Below are 19,842 nucleotides of genomic sequence, written 5' to 3' on the forward strand. Positions count from 1 at the left end.
TCACATCTGTCAAAAAAATCAAAAAATATTCCCCTTGAGTCTTATCTGACTATTCTATAGGGATAGTCCACACACACACACACACACAGCTGTTTTGAGTTTCTTTTGACCAATAGGTTTTACAATTCAGCAGCCAGCGACTGTTCAATCTGTGACACTGTAGTTGGAATGAATGTTGCTTTAGATGGAAAACACTAAATATAGGTATATTTTTTCTCTCAGATTTTTATTAATAGAATTTTTATCATATTTACAACACAGCACAGCTGTTTTTGACACACAGAATGAAAAAAAACACACACACCTGCATTACATGTTTAGTAGCTGGAGATAGGTACAACAACAAACAAAATGAACAAAGGGTGCCCTATTCCCTATGAAGTGCACTACTTTTGACCAGGGCCCATAGGACTCTAGTCAAAAGTAATGCACCAAATAGGGAACATAGTGCCACTTGGGACACAGACAAAACAATCATATGTTGTGTCCATTGAGGTCCCAATTCTGAAAGTCCCCCATTTCATAAGTTCTCGATCTCCAACAGTTGAGTCTCCATAGTTTAGACGTGATGATGAAAAAAATAACAATCACAGTTTTTTTGCTCTAAAATGTCTGTTTGAAGGTTACAGATTATGATGAGTGATTAGCATCATATCAGTTTACAAAGCAGAAACATGTTATAGTCTTTCCAGTAAGTGCATAGTCAACATTGACACAGCCACACACACACACGCACACGTCTCCCGCTGACACGCAGAACACTCAACTTGCTGCAACCACATAAGAATTTCCCACTTCTGAGTGTGCATCCCAAATGTGTGTCCTATTCTCTATGAAGTACATTCTTTTTAACCAGGGTCTATAGGGTCCTGGTCAAAAGTAGTGCACTATATTAGGGAATAGGGTGCTCTTTGGGAAACAACCTGTGTCTCTGTCTGCTTAGCCACATAGAGGTTTCTGTTGGCCAACTGTTGTGTTTGACCAAACATTCCACACACACGTCCCATGTCCTCTTGGTTAGCTTTGCTTGCAACCATGGTATGGTTGCGTCTTCCCTGAACTACATGTCCCAAGATGCAACAGGAGAAGATCGCGATCAAGCCACCACTTTTTAATCTCCTGGGTCGTGTTCAAAATGGAGTTTCTTATGGGACAAGTCCAGGTTGTCCTCACTGTTTCAGTCCGTTTTCTTCCATTTGGTGCCTCATGAATACAACCATCCAGTCCTGTTTAGGGGCTTAAATGTCTCCCAGATTGTCATAGATGATATCAGGGGATCGCAGGCCGGTGTGGGGGTACCAGGGATTGGGAGGGGGCTTGTGTCTTGACACTTTACTGTAGAGCTCTGTGTGCCTACCTTCCCCTCCTCCTTCCCCACCTACACCCCTGGCCCGGTCTCCCCCTCCCCCAACTACACCCCAGGCCCCTCCTCCGCTACTGTTATTGTTCAGGTTAGTTGGACCTCCAGGCCCAGCCTTCCCCAGGGGCAGAGGCACGGGATCCTTCCGAGGAAGAGCAGCCTTTTTGGGCTTGGGGGTGGTAGCAGGCTTGGGTGGCCACTTGGAGCCCCCTGGTCCTCTGATGACGAGGGGAGGCTGTGGTTGTTTTCCATAGGAGGGGACTGCGTAGTTGTCTGTAGGCAGGTTGTAGAGCCCCTCGTGGGGCTGAGGAGGAGGGCTGTCTTTTCCCAAAACACCACCACCTGCTCGCCCCTCTGGTTCATCATAGATGTGTTCGGCGTCGGTGAGTGACGATGATGATGCTCCTTCCGCCTGACCCCCGAGAGAACGCATGTTCCCCCCTCCTCCTCTCCCCCCTCCTCCTCCTCTCCCTCCTCTCCCTCCTCCTCCTTCCTCCAGCCCCATAACACCCATCTTCGGTATCAGATCCAAACTGATTCGATCATAGAGGTCCGAATAGAGGGGATCGAGCTGGGTGTTGCCATGGTTACGACCCCCAATCCCGGTGACCCCTCCCTCGTCGCCGAGGGGTCGGAGTCGGGGGGTGGGGATTGGAAGGTTTAGGGAGTTGGGGGTCTGTGTCTTGATTGTATCCACAGGGTCAGAGTAGAGACAGTCGCCAGCGGAGAGAGAGGAGAGACGGACAGAGTCAGCGGGTTCAGAGTACACACTCCCCTGTTCCTCTTGAGACGAGGTCGCTCCGACTCCTTTACCTAAAGACAACAAATATTGGATTAATCAATATTAAAATTGGTTTGTCAGTCATCAGCATGTACACTCAGTCACGAAAAAAAGACAACAAAGTATTTAAAATATCAAATGTTTTACAATCTCAATACAATAATCACATCACAACTTCCTCCTCCTACTTCCTCCTCCTCCTCCCGCCTCCTACGGGGCGGCAAGGTAGCCTAGTGGTTAGAGCGTTGGACTAGTAACCGGAAGGTTGTGAGTTCAAACCCCTGAACTGACAAGGTACAAATCTGTCGTTCTGCCCGTGAACAGGCAGTTAACCCACTGTTCCCAGGCCGTCATTGAAAATAAGAATGTGTTCTTAACTGACTTGCCTGGTTAAATAAAGGTCAAATTAAAAATTAAAATTACTTACAATAATACATCTAATTTTAGGTACTTTTCAAAACCCCCAGTCACATTAAAATGAGTATGATTCTAAAAGTACACTAAACATGATGAGACTAACCTCCTCGAGGCATGGGTGAGCGTGGGGGCGTCCCCCCCATTCCTATCACCAACGGCGGTGGCTCTGGTAAACTCCTCCCTTTTTGGTTCTGATTTTGGCTCTTCCCTCCATCTCCCTCCCTCCTCCCGAACACTCCATCGGCTGATCCGGGCTTACTCCCTCCGGAACTGGAATCTCCATCCAGATCCCGGTTACTGGTGTTGCCGTCGACTACCAGGCCACCTCCCATTGCCACGGAGCTGCGTTGCTGAATGAGGGCAGAGCCAGGGTCGGATTCCAGGCTGCTCAAATGGTAGCTGGAGTGGCACTCCTCGGCCAGGGCTTTCTGTGATTGGATGGCCTGCTCCACGATGAGGAAGATCTCGTTACCCTGTTTGGTCTCGAAGTTGAAGTTCCCCGGACCAGAATCGCAGCGCCGCCCTGCCTCGAACGAAAACATCACCTGAAAACAAAAGAAACAAAGAAACAAACAACATTATACAACATAACCTACATTCTATAGGTCAGATAGCGTCCCCTGGAGAGAGGGACAAACAAGCTTTAATTTTATTCTGACTCTTATTTTGATGATAAATGTATAATAACTTAGTGTTATTGTCTCTAGTCTGTGAAATGTTATTGTGAAATTGATACGATTCATAAGACAAGACATCAGGCCGTATAAACAAAACAGCAGCTGACAACAACACCCATCTCCTAAAAAAAACATCTCTAAAGCCACTGACTGAAAGAAAGCAAGTCACCATCATGGTTATGAAGTAAAACCCACAGGTCAAATACACATGTTTAGCAGATGTTATTGCGGGTGTAGCGAAATGCGTGTGTTTCTTGCTCCAACAGCGCAGTAGTATCTAACAATTCACAACAATACTCACACATCTAAAAGTAAAATAATGAAATTAAGGAATATATAAAAAATTAGGACGAGCAATGTCAGAGTGGCATTGACTAAAATACAGAAGAATATAATACAGTATATACATATTAGTTGAGTAAAGCAGTATGTAAATATCATTAAAGCGACTAGTGTTCCGTTATTAAAGTGACCAGTGTTCCATTATTAAAGTGACCAGTGATTCCATTATTAAAGTGACCAGTGATTCCATGTCTATGTATACAGGGCAGCAGCCTCTAAGGTGTAGGGTTGAGTAACTGGGTGGTAGCCGGCTAGTGGTGGCTATATAACAGTCTGATGGCCTTGAGATTGAAAAACATCTTCTATCTCTTTCAGTCCCAGCTTTGATGCACCTGTACTGACCTCGCCTGGATGATAGCGGGGTGAACTTGCAGTGGCTCGGGTGGTTGTTGTAGTGGTAATAGGAATAACCCCAAGTAGTGGCAATAGTAATAACCCCAGGTAGTGGTAATAGTAATAGGTAGTGGTAATAGTAATAACCCCAGGTGGTGGTAATAGTAATAGGTAGTGGTAATAGTAATAACCCCAGGTGGTGGTAATAGTAATAGGTAGTGGTAATAGTAATAGGCAGTGGTAATTGTAATAGGTAGTGGTAATAGTAATAGGTAGTGGTAATAGTAATAACCCCAGGTAGTGGTAATAGTAATAACCCCAGGTAGTGGTAATAGTAATAGGTAGTGGTAATAGTAATAACCCCAGGTAGTGGTAATAGTAATAGGTAGTGATAAGAGTAATAGGTAGTGGTAATAGTAATAACCCCAGGTTAGTGATAATAGTAATAGGTAGTGGTAATAGTAATAACCCCAGGTAGTGGTAATAGTAATAGGTGGTGATAATAGTAATATGTAGTGGTAATAGTAATAACCCCAGGTAGTGATAATAGTAATAGGTCGTGGTAATAGTAATAACCCCAGGTGGTGGTAATAGTAATAACCCCAGGTGGTGGTAATAATAATAATAATAGGTAGTGGTAATAGTAATAACCCCAGGTAGTGGTAATAGTAATAGGTAGTGATAATAGTAATAACCCCAGGTAGTGATAATAGTAATAGGTAGTGGTAATAGTAATAACCCCAGGTAGTGGTAATAGTAATAACCCCAGGTGGTGGTAATAATAATAGGTAGTGGTAATAGTAATAACCCCAAGTAGTGATAATAGCAATAGGTAGTGGTAATAGTAATAACCCCAGGTAGTGGTAATAGTAATAGGTAGTGGTAATAGGTAGTGGTAATAGTAATAACCCCAGGTAGTGATAATAGTAATAGGTAGTGGTAATAGTAATAACCCCAGGTGGTGGTAATAGTAATAACCCCAGGTGGTGGTAATAGTAATAACCCCAGGTAGTGGTAATAGTAATAGGTAGTGGTAATAGTAATAACCCCAGGTAGTGGTAATAGTAATAGGTAGTGGTAATAGTAATAACCCCAGGTAGTGGTAATAGTAATAACCCCAGGTGGTGGTAATAGTAATAGGTAGTGGGTAATAACCCCAGGTGGTGGTAATAGTAATAGGTAGTGGTAATAGTAATAACCCCAGGTGGTGGTAATAGGTAGTGGTAATAGTAATAACCCCAGGTAGTGATAATAGTAATAGGTAGTGGTAATAGTAATAACCCCAGGTGGTGGTAATAGTAATAACCCCAGGTGGTGGTAATAGTAATAGGTAGTGGTAATAGTAATAACCCCAGGTAGTGGTAATAGTAATAACCCCAGGTGGTGGTAATAGTAATAGGTAGTGGTAATAGTAATAACCCCAGGTAGTGGTAATAGTAATAACCCCAGGTGGTGGTAATAGTAATAGGTAGTGGTAATAGTAATAACCCCAGGTAGTGGCAATAGTAATAACCCCAGGTGGTGGTAATAGTAATAGGTAGTGGGTAATAACCCCAGGTGGTAATAGTAATAGGTAGTGGTAATAGTAATAACCCCAGGTGGTGGTAATAGGTAGTGGTAATAGTAATAACCCCAGGTAGTGGTAATAGTAATAGGTAGTGGTAATAGTAATAACCCCAGGTGGTGGTAATAGTAATAACCTCAGGTGGTGGTAATAGTAATAGGTAGTGGTAATAGTAATAACCCCAGGTGGTGGTAATAGGTAGTGGTAATAGTAATAACCCCAGGTAGTGATAATAGTAATAGGTAGTGGTAATAGTAATAACCCCAGGTGGTGGTAATAGTAATAACCCCAGGTGGTGGTAATAGTAATAGGTAGTGGTAATAGTAATAACCCCAGGTAGTGGTAATAGTAATAACCCCAGGTGGTGGTAATAGTAATAGGTAGTGGTAATAGTAATAACCCCAGGTAGTGGTAATAGTAATAACCCCAGGTGGTGGTAATAGTAATAGGTAGTGGGTAATAACCCCAGGTGGTGGTAATAGTAATAGGTAGTGGCAATAGTAATAACCCCAGGTGGTGGTAATAGGTAGTGGTAATAGTAATAACCCCAGGTAGTGGTAATAGTAATAGGTAGTGGTAATAGTAATAACCCCAGGTAGTGGCAATAGTAATAACCCCAGGTAGTGGTAATAGTAATAACCTCAGGTAGTGGTAATAGTAATAGGTAGTGGTAATAGTAATAACCTCAGGTAGCTGTATCTGTTTTAAAACCATAGACCTTACTTAGCACCCCGCTCTCTGGGCGCGTTCCAGTGGATCACTTTTGTCAATTCGGTGTACATCGTTGGTCACCACCTTCCAAAATGTGTTGTATTATGGGCTTTCAACATTTCAACAAAAATGTGAATAAACGATGGCGACACTCATGTTTCACTGCAAAAAATGACATTACGCAGCTTAAATATCTTGCATTGATAAAATGACTTTTGTTTTACTTTGTATCCCTCATTTAGTTGGGTATCCTTTACATTAAATCAATCTGATTGTTATATGAATATAGGCTTGCTAAAGTGCCAGAATTCAGCAACCCTGTGTTACTTCTAGGAAGATGTGAACCCACTTAATCCCAACATTTTTCCAAGGTTTCACCATCGTTGTAAAGCCCTAGTTATTTTGTTGCTTTGACAAAGTCAGTTCCCGAAGATTATTATTTCCTTTATTTAATTAGTGATTAAATGTACGTCTTTAACTCATTTTCAGGTCAACCATGTTACATGAACTGACCTCTCGTTTTTATATGGTGAAACTACTCCTTTAAAAAAAAATTAACCATTCAACATCTAATATTCAAATCATAGAGTAAAAGCAGGGGAGCGGGTCGAGAAAAACACGTCCAACCTGTTACGCATAGACAGACAGGCTAGAAATGAATTAACAATGACACAAACAAAAGGATGAAGCTTGCATTCAATTGCAACTTCCTGTTGCACACAACAAGCTTCCATTCCCCCTCACAAGGGGATTTAAGGCTCATTTAAGAAGAAATCGTTAACCCTCTTACGGTCAACCCCGTTACTTTATTTTGCAATTGACTATAGTTTAAAAAAATAACATTTAAAAAACGTACCTCTTAAGACAGGAAAACATGTTTTTTATGACGTTGAACATGTGCTTTTTATGACAGAATGTTAAAATGAGTGTGTGTGTGTGTGTGTGTGTGTGTGTGTGTGTGTTCGGCATCCATACACCTGTGTGTCAGAGGTTCCGTTAGCCAATAATGGCAGGCTTTTGGTCGGTAAAAAAAAATAAAAAAAAAGTTGATAAATAAAATTGTTACCTGCCAAATTGACCGGGTGAAAAAAAAAGAATATGTTAGGCAGGCTGTCAGACGCTAATGTCCCACCTATCCCAGAGAGGTTTTAAACAAGTGGATTCAGGGATCAAGTGGAGCTGGAGCTAGAGCTGGAGCTGGAGCTGGAGCTGGAGCTGGAGCTGGAGCTGGAGCTGGGCCTGGAGCTGGAGCTGGAGCTGGGCCTGGTTTAAGCTGGAGCTGGGCCTGGAGCTGGAGCTGGAGCTGGGCCTGGAGCTGGAGCTGGAGCTGGAGCTGGAGCTGGAGCTGGAGCTGGAGCTGGAGCTGGAGCTGGAGCTGGGCCTGGAGCTGGAGCTGGAGCTGGAGCTGGAGCTGGGCCTGGTTTAAGCTGGAGCTGGAGCTGGGCCTGGAGCTGGAGCTGGAGCTGGAGCTGGAGCTGGGCCTGGAGCTGGGCCTGGTTTAAGCTGGATGCCACCATAGACGTGAAAAGGAACACCACACACTTTCCCTCTTTCAATACAGTGGATAAAAAGGAGTTATCCCAGGTGTCCTCTCTGACTGAAAGAGATCATTTATGCCAACAAAGGGTATCTTGCTCTGCTGGCACATTGTAGAACAAATGGCCACAGGCAGAAAGTGTACAATGTAATAATGTGCAGTGTAGCCCAAAGATATTGCTTTTGTTGTGTTGAACTTGACAGTAACACTTGTGGTGTGAGTGAGGGGGAATTATAACATTTTTTTTACTCTGTGAATGTTATTTTTGCACACATGTAGCCTTGTGCACTTGATCGATGTCTACTGTAGTGGCCACTATAATGGAACAAAAATACAATGCCTGTTTGTTTCATTATATTTCTACTTTAAGATGTTGTTTTCCCAAGTGCAATATTTATGTGAGGTCACAAGCGTTCTATTATAAAGGTTGTCATGGTAACAAGCATTCTGTTATAACGGCTGTCATGGTAACAAGCATTCTGTTATAAAGGCTGTCATGGTAACAAGCATTCTGTTATAACGGCTGTCATGGTAACAAGCATTCTGTTATAAAGGCTGTCATGGTAACAAGCATTCTGTTATAAAGGCTGTCATGGCTAACTGCAATAGTAGTGTATTGTTTTTTTCTCAAGACTTGAGTGTCATTTGCAGTAAAGTCTAGGCAACAAATAACATTGGATTGCTTTCTTTACATGTTTTAGCTGTGAGTCAGGTTCACATCAACCACTTTTTATTTCACACACAGAGACGGATCATGTAGATCCTCCTCATCTGTGTTATTTAATTAGTTAAAACCTGCATTTCCTCCTAGCAGGGATTTATTACAAAACAGTGTTTTGTTGTTTGGGCCCTCAGCAGTTTACATCCCTGCAAAATACAAATACAAACTCCTAAATGATGGTTATGAAATGAAACAATGAATGTTCAAAAATGAGCAGGAGACAGCTGAGTGGATTCTGGAGAACGGTGTGAATTCTGGAGAGGGACACGGCTATAGGCTATCTTCACCACAGACTCCTCAACATTTTAAATGATACTCAAGACACATTATCTTCACATATTTGAGATGTTTTTTTCACTGACAGCAGCAACTCAATAATCAGCTAGTTGTTTTGTCACGAGCTGCCTGTGAAAGGACTTCCTCATATGCCATTTATCTCCTGTTACATTGGTTTTCACTTGAACTTTCTTTCATTCATTGTCCAGAAGCCAAAAGCACAATCCTAGTCATATTTGCGACCAATCCTAGTTGTATCTTCAGATTCATCGTCTTTCTACGTTTCGAAAGGAGATGTTCATCTCTGTCATATAATGCTGGCATCAGGTGCTCTGTTTAGAATGGTGATTTCCCACAAATTGTATTTTGGCAAATGTTTGAAAATGACATTTTATTGGCTGCTCCATTACAGGAGTTGTATGTTCTGTTAAGATGAATTACCATAATCTACATGTGATTTGTGTCATTCTGAGCACCATGGTTGGGACGCTCTAATAGATTACTCACCCAATGCATATGGGTCTGGTGCATTTCTCAAATGACTGGGAAATTAAAATCTTCCTAGTCACGTTGTCGGGCGCCACATTTTCCTAACGGAAAAAGCTGATGTGTGTGTGTGTATATATAAACCCACCTTGTCACGTCCATATCTCCTCAGTAGTTTGTAGGGCCAGATCAGTAGACTGCTCTTGGTCCTGGACTCCTTCAGTATAAGACTGTCATTGTCAGCCTTCAGCCAGTAGGTTCCCAACAGACCACAACGCTCTGAGGCCTCAGTCCTCTGCACACTTACCCAGAACTCATTCACTTTAGAGGGGGAGAGAGAGAGGGGTAAGGGACAAAACCATAAATCGAACCTTCATTTGAGAGAGAGAGAGAGGGACAGAGAGAGAGACAGAGACACAGAGAGAGAGAGAGACACACAGAGAGAGAGACACAGAGAGAGAGAGAGAGACACACACAGAGAGAGAGGGACAGAGAGAGACAGAGACACAGAGAGAGAGACACACAGAGAGAGAGAGAGACACACAGAGAGAGAGAGAGACACACAGAGAGAGAGAGACACAGAGAGAGAGAGAGGCACACACAGAGAGAGAGAGACACACAGAGAGAGAGAGACAGAGAGAGAGAGGGACAGAGAGAGAGAGAGTGTTTTCTCCAGTTGTTTTCCCCAGTAGTCTCCACTTTCCTCTAGAGACAGTGATGAACCCAATGCCAGGGACTAGTCTACAAAGAACACAGACTGAGAAAGCAGGAGTGTCGTTCGGAAGACTTGCCTTCCATACTATTTTAACAATCTGTTTAGCAATTTAAATTGAAAGGGAAGTTAGAAGTAGAATTAAACCATTCTAGATTCAAATAAAACTGCAGGTCTTGTGGTTTAAAATGTGTGTTCTTTTTTTAACCCTTGGCCTTTTCGTTTGTCAGTCAGCCTTTAACAGAAAGTGACAGTTTGTTGCATCACCATAGCGATGAACTTTAAGACTTCCATTCTCCATATTTTTGTTTTTTGTCTGTATATTGCAATTCAGCTTTTAGCTGGGAACATTTACAAGACAGTCTAATTAATAATAATAATAAAACCTTGAAATGCTGTACCTTCCCCCAGCTTCTCCATATAAATATATGTCAACAGACAGACTCTCACTGTACAGTGTCTGTGAAAGGGAGGGGCTGTGTTGACCATTTGGGACACTGAGGTGATTTGATTAAGAAAGCTAATCCGGTCTCCACAGAGTCTTGTTGATATGAACGTTGCTAAGAAATTATTAGTCCATAACCACTGTTTGTGGAAGAAGTGTTTTTTTTTTACAGGCTCAATGCACTCACAAAACTCACGGGGTATTAGTGGCTGTGTGTGTGTGTATGTGTGTGTGTATTTACCCTCTTCTCGGCTGGAATAGATGAGATTCTCAGCCATCTGCAGATTAGTCTTTCCGTTAGAGTCAGACACGCTACTGCTGCTACCACTAACCCCCTGAGAGAGAGAGGGAGAGGGAGAGAGAGAGAGAAAAGAGTGCGGGGGAGAAAGAGAGAGGGCAAGAGGGAGGGTGGAGAGAGAGAGGTGGGATAGAGAAATTATTAATTGATTCAGTTATTGCTATAATTCAGACTCACATAAGAATCGTACTTTTCCACACATTTTACAACCTTACAGAGAGAGACAGAGGGAGGGAGAGAGAGACAGAGGGAGGGAGAAAGAGAGACAGAGGGAGGGAGAAAGAGAGAGACAGAGGGAGAAAGAGAGACAGAGGGAGGGAGAAAGAGAGAGACAGAGGGAGAAAGAGAGAGACAGAGGGAGGGAGAAAGAGAGACAGAGGGAGGGAGAAAGAGAGAGACAGAGGGAGAAAGAGAGAGAGACAGAGGGAGGGAGAAAGAGAGACAGAGGGAGGGAGAAAGAGAGAGACAGAGGGAGGGAGAAAGAGAGACAGAGGGAGAAAGAGAGAGACAGAGGGAGGGAGAAAGAGAGACAGAGGGAGGGAGAAAGAGAGAGACAGAGGGAGAAAGAGAGAGACAGAGGGAGGGAAAAGAGAGAGACAGAGGGAGGGAGAAAGAGAGACAGAGGGAGGGAGAAAGAGAGACAGAGGGAGGGAGAAAGAGAGAGACAGAGGGAGGGAAAGAGAGAGACAGAGGGAGAAAGAGAGAGACAGAGGGAGAAAGAGAGAGACAGAGGGAGAAAGAGAGAGACAGAGGGAGGGAGAAAGAGAGACAGAGGGAGGGAGAAAGAGAGAGACAGAGGGAGAAAGAGAGAGACAGAGGGAGGGAGAAAGAGAGACAGAGGGAGGGAGAAAGAGAGACAGAGGGAGGGAGAGAGAGAGGGAGGGAGGGAGAGACAGAGGGAGGGAGAGAGAGACAGAGGGAGAAAGAGAGACAGAGGGAGGGAGAAAGAGAGACAGAGAGGGAGGGGAGAGAGAGAGGGAGGGAGGGAGAGACAGAGGGAGGGAGAGAGAGACAGAGGGAGAAAGAGAGAGAGGGAGGGAGAGAGAGAGGGAGGGAGAGAGAGAGGGAGGGAGAGAGAGAGGGAGGGAGAGAGAGAGGGAGGGAGAAAGAGAGAGACAGAGGGAGGGAGAAAGAGAGACAGAGGGAGGGAGAAAGAGAGACAGAGGGAGGGAGAGAGAGAGGGAGGGAGGGAGAGACAGAGGGAGGGAGAGAGAGACAGAGAGAGAAAGAGAGACAGAGGGAGGGAGAAAGAGAGACAGAGGGAGGGAGAGAGAGAGGGAGGGAGGGAGAGACAGAGGGAGGGAGAGAGAGAGACAGAGGGAGGGAGAAAGAGAGACAGAGGGAGGGAGAGAGAGGGAGGAGGGAGGGAGAGACAGAGGGAGGGAGAGAGAGACAGAGGGAGAAAGAGAGACAGAGGGAGGGAGAAAGAGAGACAGAGGGAGGGAGAGAGAGAGGGAGGGAGGGAGAGACAGAGGGAGGGAGAGAGAGACAGAGGGAGAGAAAGAGAGGGAGGGAGAGAGAGAGGGGAGGGAGAGAGAGAGGGAGGAGAGAGAGGGAGGGAGAGAGAGAGAGGGAGGGAGAAAGAGAGAGACAGAGGGAGGGAGAAAGAGAGACAGAGGGAGGGAGAAAGAGAGACAGAGGGAGAAAGAGAGACAGAGGGAGGGAGAAAGAGAGACAGAGGGAGGGAGAGAGAGAGGGAGGGAGGGAGAGACAGAGGGAGGGAGAGAGAGACAGAGGGAGAAAGAGAGAGGGAGGGAGAGAGAGAGGGAGGGAGAGAGAGAGGGAGGGAGAGAGAGACAGAGGGAGGGAGAGAGAGAGAGAGGGAGAAAGAGAGAGACAGAGGGAGAAAGAGAGAGACAGAGGGAGAAAGAGAGACAGAGGGAGGGAGAGAGAGAGGGAGGGAGAGAGAGACAGAGGGAGGGAGAGAGAGAGAGAGGGAGAAAGAGAGAGACAGAGGGAGAAAGAGAGACAGAGGGAGGGAGAGAGAGAGGGAGGGAGAGAGAGAGGAGGGAGAGAGAGACAGAGGGAGGGAGAGAGAGAGAGAGGGAGAAAGAGAGAGACAGAGGGAGAAAGAGAGACAGAGGGAGGGAGAGAGAGAGGGAGGGAGAGAGAGAGACAGAGGGAGGGAGAGAGAGAGAGACAGAGGGAGAAAGAGAGAGACAGAGGGAGAAAGAGAGACAGAGGGAGGGAGAGAGACAGAGGGAGGGAGAGAGAGAGGGAGGGAGAGAGAGACAGAGCGAGGGTGGGGAGAGAAACACTGAGTGAGCAAATCTAAACTCCCACGCTGTCTGAAGAGTATCTTCCCTTTTCTCCTTGTCAGTGCAGGTGAACATCTCTAACTGATATCCAGCCTACACCCTATACTCAAAGGGCTGGAAGCGCTACAATGCTAAAAGGCTAGACGGCTAGAAGATTAGAAGGCTAGACGGCTAGAAGATTAGAAGGCTAAACGGCTAGAAGATTAGAAGGCTAAACGGCTAGAAGATTAGAAGGCTAAACGGCTAGAAGATTAGAAGGCTAAACGGCTAGAAGATTAGAAGGCTAAACGGCTAGAAGATTAGAAGGCTAAACGGCTAGAAGATTAGAAGGCTAAACGGCTAGAAGATTAGAAGGCTAAACGGCTAGAAGATTAGAAGACTAAAAGGCTAGAAGATTAGAAGGCTAGAAGATTAGAAGGCTAGAAGACTAAAAGGCTAGAAGATTAGAAGGCTAGAAGATTAGAAGGCTAGAAGATTAGAAGGCTAGAAGACTAAAAGGCTAGAAGATTAGAAGGCTAGAATATTAGAAGGCTAGAATATTAGAAGGCTAGAATATTAGAAGGCTAGAAGATTAAAAGGCTAGAAGACTAAAAGGCTAGAAGATTAGAAGGCTAGAAGATTAGAAGGCTAGAAGATTAGAAGGCTAGAAGACTAAAAGGCTAGAAGATTAGAAGGCTAGAAGATTAGAAGGCTAGAAGATTAGAAGGCTAGACGGCTAGAAGGCTAAACGGCTAGAAGGCTAGAAGACCTAAGGAAGTTCCCTCAGTATCTGGTACTGAAAACCTACATAGCACAGAAACAGAGGGAGCGAGACAGAGAGAAAGAATGAGGGAGAGAGAGAGAGAGAGAGAGGTGTTTCTTCACTCCATACCCCAAAGGCGATCTCACACATCTTCTCCACCCACTCTGTGCTGACGCTTCTCTCTGCGGCGAGCACATGAGTCTTGTCGTTGGTTTCCACACAAAAGGCGGACATATTGTCTTTGGGACAGGCTTCAGTGAGGGCAGGGAGGATAGAGATACAATCTGATAGACGGATAACCTGAGGATGAGAGAGAGGGACAGAGCAGTAGAGGGGAGAGAGAGATAGAGATGATTATTCATTTTATATTGTCTTGGGACAGAAAAATTCATTCTTATTTTTGAACTTTCAACCCAACCCCTCAAGCCCCTCCCCCCTACCACATTTTCCCATCGTTCCGGGGATTTGAACCAACAACTAGGGCTGGGAGATATGGCCTAAAAATCATATCTACACTTTTTCAAACTTATGGGTGATTCAAGACATATATCTAAATAAACGTTGTGTAATTAAAGACCAAATACACTGCATTTCAATCAGTCAGCAATAATCTTATGAATTCAGGGCTTGTGAAGATAAACCTAGGCTAGGTATAAGCCTTCCACAATCATAATTATTTTATCAAAGTTTTTTTTTTTTTGCAATAGTCACTGATTTGACTTTCAAGTCTGTTTTATAAAATTGCCCTTTTTGTCACAGATGTAACCAGAACCATGCAAAATGCACATTCACTAATAATGACCACCTGCTGGTAGCAGCCATTATAGAACATTAACACAGTTCTCTTAAAACAATCTGTCAGTGAAAGTAGCTAATGTTTATTTTTCAAGTTTAGGCAACTTGGATCTATTTGCTAGCTAACGAGGTTGAACCATCTAATTATTATGAACACCCCACTCTGTCCGTCTCCAACTGTTTTAACAGCATGTTAGCCTGTCCACTTAGTTCAGATGTTGAAATCAAGTGGCCAACCTTATTTCTCACAATGAGAACAGGTTATATAATAGTGTGTGCTTATTTCACGTGTATAAAACACAGACTAGACAGCTAGTATAACAGTGTTGGACTGAAATGCTGCTAGCGGAACGTGGTTACCCCAATGCCGCTCGCTACAAACTGAGCATTCATTTTCCAGAATCAATGTTCATTGATACTCTTGTTTTACTAGTGTCTGTCTACTAGTGTCTGTCTACTAGTGTCTGTCTACTATTGTCTGTTTACTAGTGTCTGTTTACTAGTGTCTGTTTACTAGTGTCTGTCTACTAGTGTCTGTTTACTAGTGTCTGTCTACTAGTGTCTGTCTACTAGTGTCTTACTAGTGTCTGTCTACTAGTGTCTGTCTACTAGTGTCTGTCTACTAGTGTCTGTTTACTAGTGTCTACTAGTCTGTTTACTAGTGTCTGTCTACTAGTGTCTGTCTACTAGTGTCTGTCTACTAGTGTCTGTCTACTAGTGTCTGTCTACTAGTGTCTGTCTACTAGTGTCTGTTTACTAGTGTCTGTTTACTAGTGTCTGTCTACTAGTGTCTGTTTACTAGTGTCTGTTTACTAGTGTCTGTTTACTGTTTACTAGTGTCTGTCTAGTGTCTGTCTACTAGTGTCTGTCTACTAGTGTCTGTCTACTAGTGTCTGTCTACTAGTGTCTGTCTACTAGTGTCTGTCTACTAGTGTCTGTCTACTAGTGTCTGTTTACTAGTGTCTGTTTACTAGTGTCTGTTTACTAGTGTCTGTCTACTAGTGTCTGTCTACTAGTGTCTGTCTACTAGTGTCTGTCTACTAGTGTCTGTCTACTAGTGTCTGTCTACTAGTGTCTGTCTACTAGTGTCTGTCTACTAGTGTCTGTCTACTAGTGTCTGTCTATTAGTGTCTGTCTACTAGTGTCTGTCTCAATTGGAGTAGTTGAGACATAAAAAGAGTATTGTTCGTATTGTTATCTTCTCCTCTATTACAGTGAAATACTGTCTCCATGTGTTTTGGTGTCCATATGACCCATTCTGTTGGAACAAACCTCGAATGCAAATAGCGAGTTGATGTGATCCCCTCAACACTGTCTAGGTATCCCCTTTCCCCTCAACACTGACTAGGTATCCCCTCTCCTCAACACTGTCTAGGTATCCCCTTTCCCCTCAACACTGTCTAGGTATCCCCTTTCCCCTCAACACTGTCTAGGTATCCCCTTTCCCCTCAACACTGACTAGGTATCCCCTCTCCTCAACACTGTCTAGGTATCCCCTTTCCCCTCCCTCAACACTGTCTAGGTATCCCCTTTCCCCTCAACACTGACTAGGTATCCCCTTTCCCCTCAACACTGTCTAGGTATCCCCTTTCCCCTCAACACTGTCTAGGTATCCCCTTTCCCCTCTCCTCAACACTGACTAGGGATCCCTTTCCCCTCTCCTCAACACTGACTAGGGATCCCCTTTCCCCTCAACACTGTCTAGGTATCCCATTTCCTCTCCTCAACACTGTCTAGGTATCCCCTTTCCCCTCTCCTCAACACTGTCTAGGTATCCCCTTTCCCCTCTCCTCAACACTGACTAGGTATTCCCTTTCCCCTCATCACTGTCTAGGTATCCCCTTTCCCCTCAACACTGACTAGGTATCCCCTTTCCCCTCTCCTCAACACTGTCTAGGTATCCCCTTTCCCCAACACTGTCTAGGTATCCCCTTTCCTCAACACTGTCTAGGTATCCCCTTTCCCCTCAACACTGTCTAGGTATCCCCTTTCCCCTCTCCTCAACACTGACTAGGTATCCCCTTTCCCCTCAACACTGTCTAGGTATCCCTTTCCCCTCTGCTCAACACTGTCTAGGTATCCCCTTTCCCCTCAACACTGACTAGGTATCCCCTTTCCCCTCTCCTCAACACTGACTAGGTATTCCCTTTCCCCTCTCCTCAACACTGACTAGGTATTCCCTTTCCCCTCTCCTCAACACTGTCTAGGTATCCCCTTTCCCCTCCCCTCAACACTGTCTAGGTATCCCCTTTCCCCTCAACACTGACTAGGTATCCCTTTCCCCTCTCCTCAACACTGTCTAGGTATCCCCTTCCCTCAACACTGACTAGGTATCCCCTTTCCCCTCTCCTCAACACTGACTAGGTATCCCCTTTCCCCTCTCCTCAACACTGTCTAGGTATCCCCTTTCCCTCTCCTCAACACTGTCTCCCCTTTCCCCTCAACACTGTCTAGGTATCCCCTTTCCCCAACACTGTCTAGGTATCCTTTCCCCTCAACACTGTCTAGGTATCCCCTTTCCCCTCAACACTGTCTAGGTATCCCCTCTCCTCAACACTGTCTAGGTATCCCCTTTCCCCTCTCCTCAACACTGTCTAGGTTTCCCCTTTCCCCTCAACACTGACTAGGTATCCCCTTTCCCCTCTCCTCAACACTGTGTAGGTATCCCCTTTCCCCTCTCCTCAACACTGACTAGGTATCCCCTTTCCTCAACACTGTCTAGGTATCCCCTTCCCCTCAACACTGTCTAGGTATCCCCTTTCCCCTCTCCTCAACACTGTCTAGGGATCCCCTTTCCCCTCCCCTTAACACTGTCTAGGGATCCCCTTTCCCCTCTCCTCAACACTGTCTAGGGATCCCCTTTCCCCTCCCTCAACACTGTCTAGGGATCCCCTTTCCCCTCCCCTCAACACTGTCTAGGGATCCCCTTTCCCCTCCTCAACACTGTCTAGGGATCCCCTTTCCCCTCCCCTTAACACTGTCTAGGGATCCCTTTCCCCTCAACACTGTCTAGGGATCCCCTTTCCCCTCCCCTTAACACTGTCTAGGTATCCCCTTTCCCCTCAACACTGTCTAGGTATCCCCTTCCTCAACACTGTCTAAGGTATCCCCTTTCCCCTCTCCTCAACACTGTCTAGGTATCCCCTTTCCCCTCTCCTCAACACTGACTAGGTATCCCCTTTCCCCTCAACACTGTCTAGGTATCCCCTTTCCCCTCTGCTCAACACTGTCTAGGTATCCCCTTTCCCCTCAACACTGACTAGGTATCCCCTTTCCCCTCTCCTCAACACTGACTAGGTATCCCCTTTCCCCTCTCCTCAACACTGACTAGGTATTCCCTTTCCCCTCTCCTCAACACTGTCTAGGTATCCCCTTTCCCCTCCCCTCAACACTGTCTAGGTATCTAGGTATCCCCTTCCCCTCTCCTCAACACTGTCTAGGTATCCCCTTTCCCCTCAACACTGACTAGGTATCCCCTTTCCCCTCTCCTCAACACTGACTAGGTATCCCCTTTCCCCTCTCCTCAACACTGTCTAGGTATCCCCTTTCCCCTCCCTCAACACTGTCTAGGTATCCCCTTTCCCCTCAACACTGTCTAAGTATCCCCTCCCCAACACTGTCTAGGTATCCCCTTTCCCCTCAACACTGTCTAGGTATCCCCTTTCCCCTCAACACTGTCTAGGTATCCCCTCTCCTCAACACTGTCTAGGTATCCCCTTTCCCCTCTCCTCAACACTGTCTAGGTATCCCCTTTCCCCTCAACACTGACTAGGTATCCCCTTTCCCCTCAACACTGACTAGGTATCCCCTTTCCTCAACACTGTCTAGGTATCCCCTTTCCCCTCAACACTGTCTAGGTATCCCCTCCCCTCTCCTCAACACTGTCTAGGGATCCCCTTTCCCTCCCCTTAACACTGTCTAGGGATCCCCTTTCCCCTCTCCTCAACACTGTCTAGGGATCCCCTTTCCCTCCCCCTCAACACTGTCTAGGGATCCCCTTTCCCCTCCCCTTAACACTGTCTAGGGATCCCCTTTCCCCTCTCCTCAACACTGTCTAGGGATCCCCTTTCCCCTCCCCTTAACACTGTCTAGGGATCCCCTTTCCCCTCAACACTGTCTAGGGATCCCCTTTCCCCTCCCCTTAACACTGTCTAGGTATCCCCTTTCCCCTCCCCTTAACACTGTCTAGGGATCCCCTTTCCCCTCAACACTGTCTAGGGATCCCCTTTCCCCTCTCCTCAACACTGTCTAGGTATCCCCGTTCCCCTCCCCTCAACACTGTCGAGGTATCCCCTTTCCCCTCCCCTCAACACTGTCTAGGTATCCCCTTTCCCCTCAACACTGTCCCCCTCCCTCAACACTGTCTAGGTATCCCCTTTCCCCTCTCCTCAACACTGTCTAGGTACCCCTTTCCCCTCAACACTGTCTAGGTATCCCCTTTCCCCTCTCCTCAACACTGTCTAGGTATCCCCGTTCCCCTCCCCTCAACACTGTCGAGGTATCCCCTTTCCCCTCCCCTTAACACTGTCTAGGGATCCCCTTTCCCCTCCCTCAACACTGTCTAGGGATCCCCTTTCCCCTCCCCTCAACACTGTCTAGGTATCCCCTTTCCCCCCCTTAACACTGTCTAGGGATCCCCTTTCCCCTCTCCTCAACACTGTCTAGGGATCCCCTTTCCCCTCCCCTCAACACTGTCTAGGTATCCCCTTTCCCCTCTCCTTAACACTGTCTAGGTATCCCCTTTCCCCTCTCCTCAACACTGTCTAGGTATCCCCTTAACACTGACTAGGTATCCCCTTTCCCCAACACTGTCTAGGTATCCCATTTCCCCTCTCCTCAACACTGTCTAGGTATCCCATTTCCCCTCTCCTCAACACTGTCTAGGTATCCCCTCAACACTGTCTAGGTATCCCCTTTCCCCTCTCCTCAACACTGTCTAGGTATCCCCTTTCCCCTCTCCTCAACTTTGTTGGCGTGAGAGGCAGGGGGAGGGGCTTGGTGTGTGTGTGTGTGTAAACCATAGAGGAAGAGGCAAAGCAAACCTCTCACCTATATCTGTCCAAAATATGACCAATGTGTTTCTATGGGCTTATATTGGACCTAAACTTGTGTCGCCTGCCTTGCTGCCTTTGGGACAATGACTCTCGTTGTTAGGACGGAGACGTGCATCTCTTCATTATATCCAGATCTCTGGTGTAAATGGGACACAGCACAGAAGGAGACGACCAAAAAGACAACATGAGAACAAGCGGACATAAGCGCTCAGAAAAACAAAAAGTAACAAAACCTTGATTCTTATCGCGCAAAACCATAAATTGAAATGAATCTAATTAATTCGATATATCGCCCAGCGTCCGACCAAGGATTTGAACCTACAACCCTCTTGT

The 19,842-nt window shown here is 45.7% G+C and overlaps 1 protein-coding gene across 1 annotated transcript in view; it reads right to left on the reverse strand.

Moving 5' to 3' along the window:
• Positions 1-207: 207 nt before the first annotated feature.
• Positions 208-19,842, reverse strand: part of dok1b (docking protein 1b) — a 46,298-nt gene continuing 26,663 nt past the window's right edge. Inside the window, exons 3-7 of the mRNA XM_042329402.1 lie at positions 13,790-13,960; positions 10,604-10,697; positions 9,354-9,526; positions 2,662-3,103; positions 208-2,173 (exon numbers count right to left, since the gene is read on the reverse strand). Of these exons, the coding sequence (XP_042185336.1) occupies positions 1,239-2,173; positions 2,662-3,103; positions 9,354-9,526; positions 10,604-10,697; positions 13,790-13,960 (1,815 nt within the window). The 3' untranslated portion in view covers positions 208-1,238. The remainder of the gene's footprint in view (positions 2,174-2,661; positions 3,104-9,353; positions 9,527-10,603; positions 10,698-13,789; positions 13,961-19,842) is intronic.

The sequence above is a fragment of the Oncorhynchus tshawytscha genome, linkage group LG10 (genome assembly GCF_018296145.1).
Source record: "Oncorhynchus tshawytscha isolate Ot180627B linkage group LG10, Otsh_v2.0, whole genome shotgun sequence".
Classification (NCBI taxonomy): Eukaryota; Metazoa; Chordata; class Actinopteri; order Salmoniformes; family Salmonidae; genus Oncorhynchus; species Oncorhynchus tshawytscha.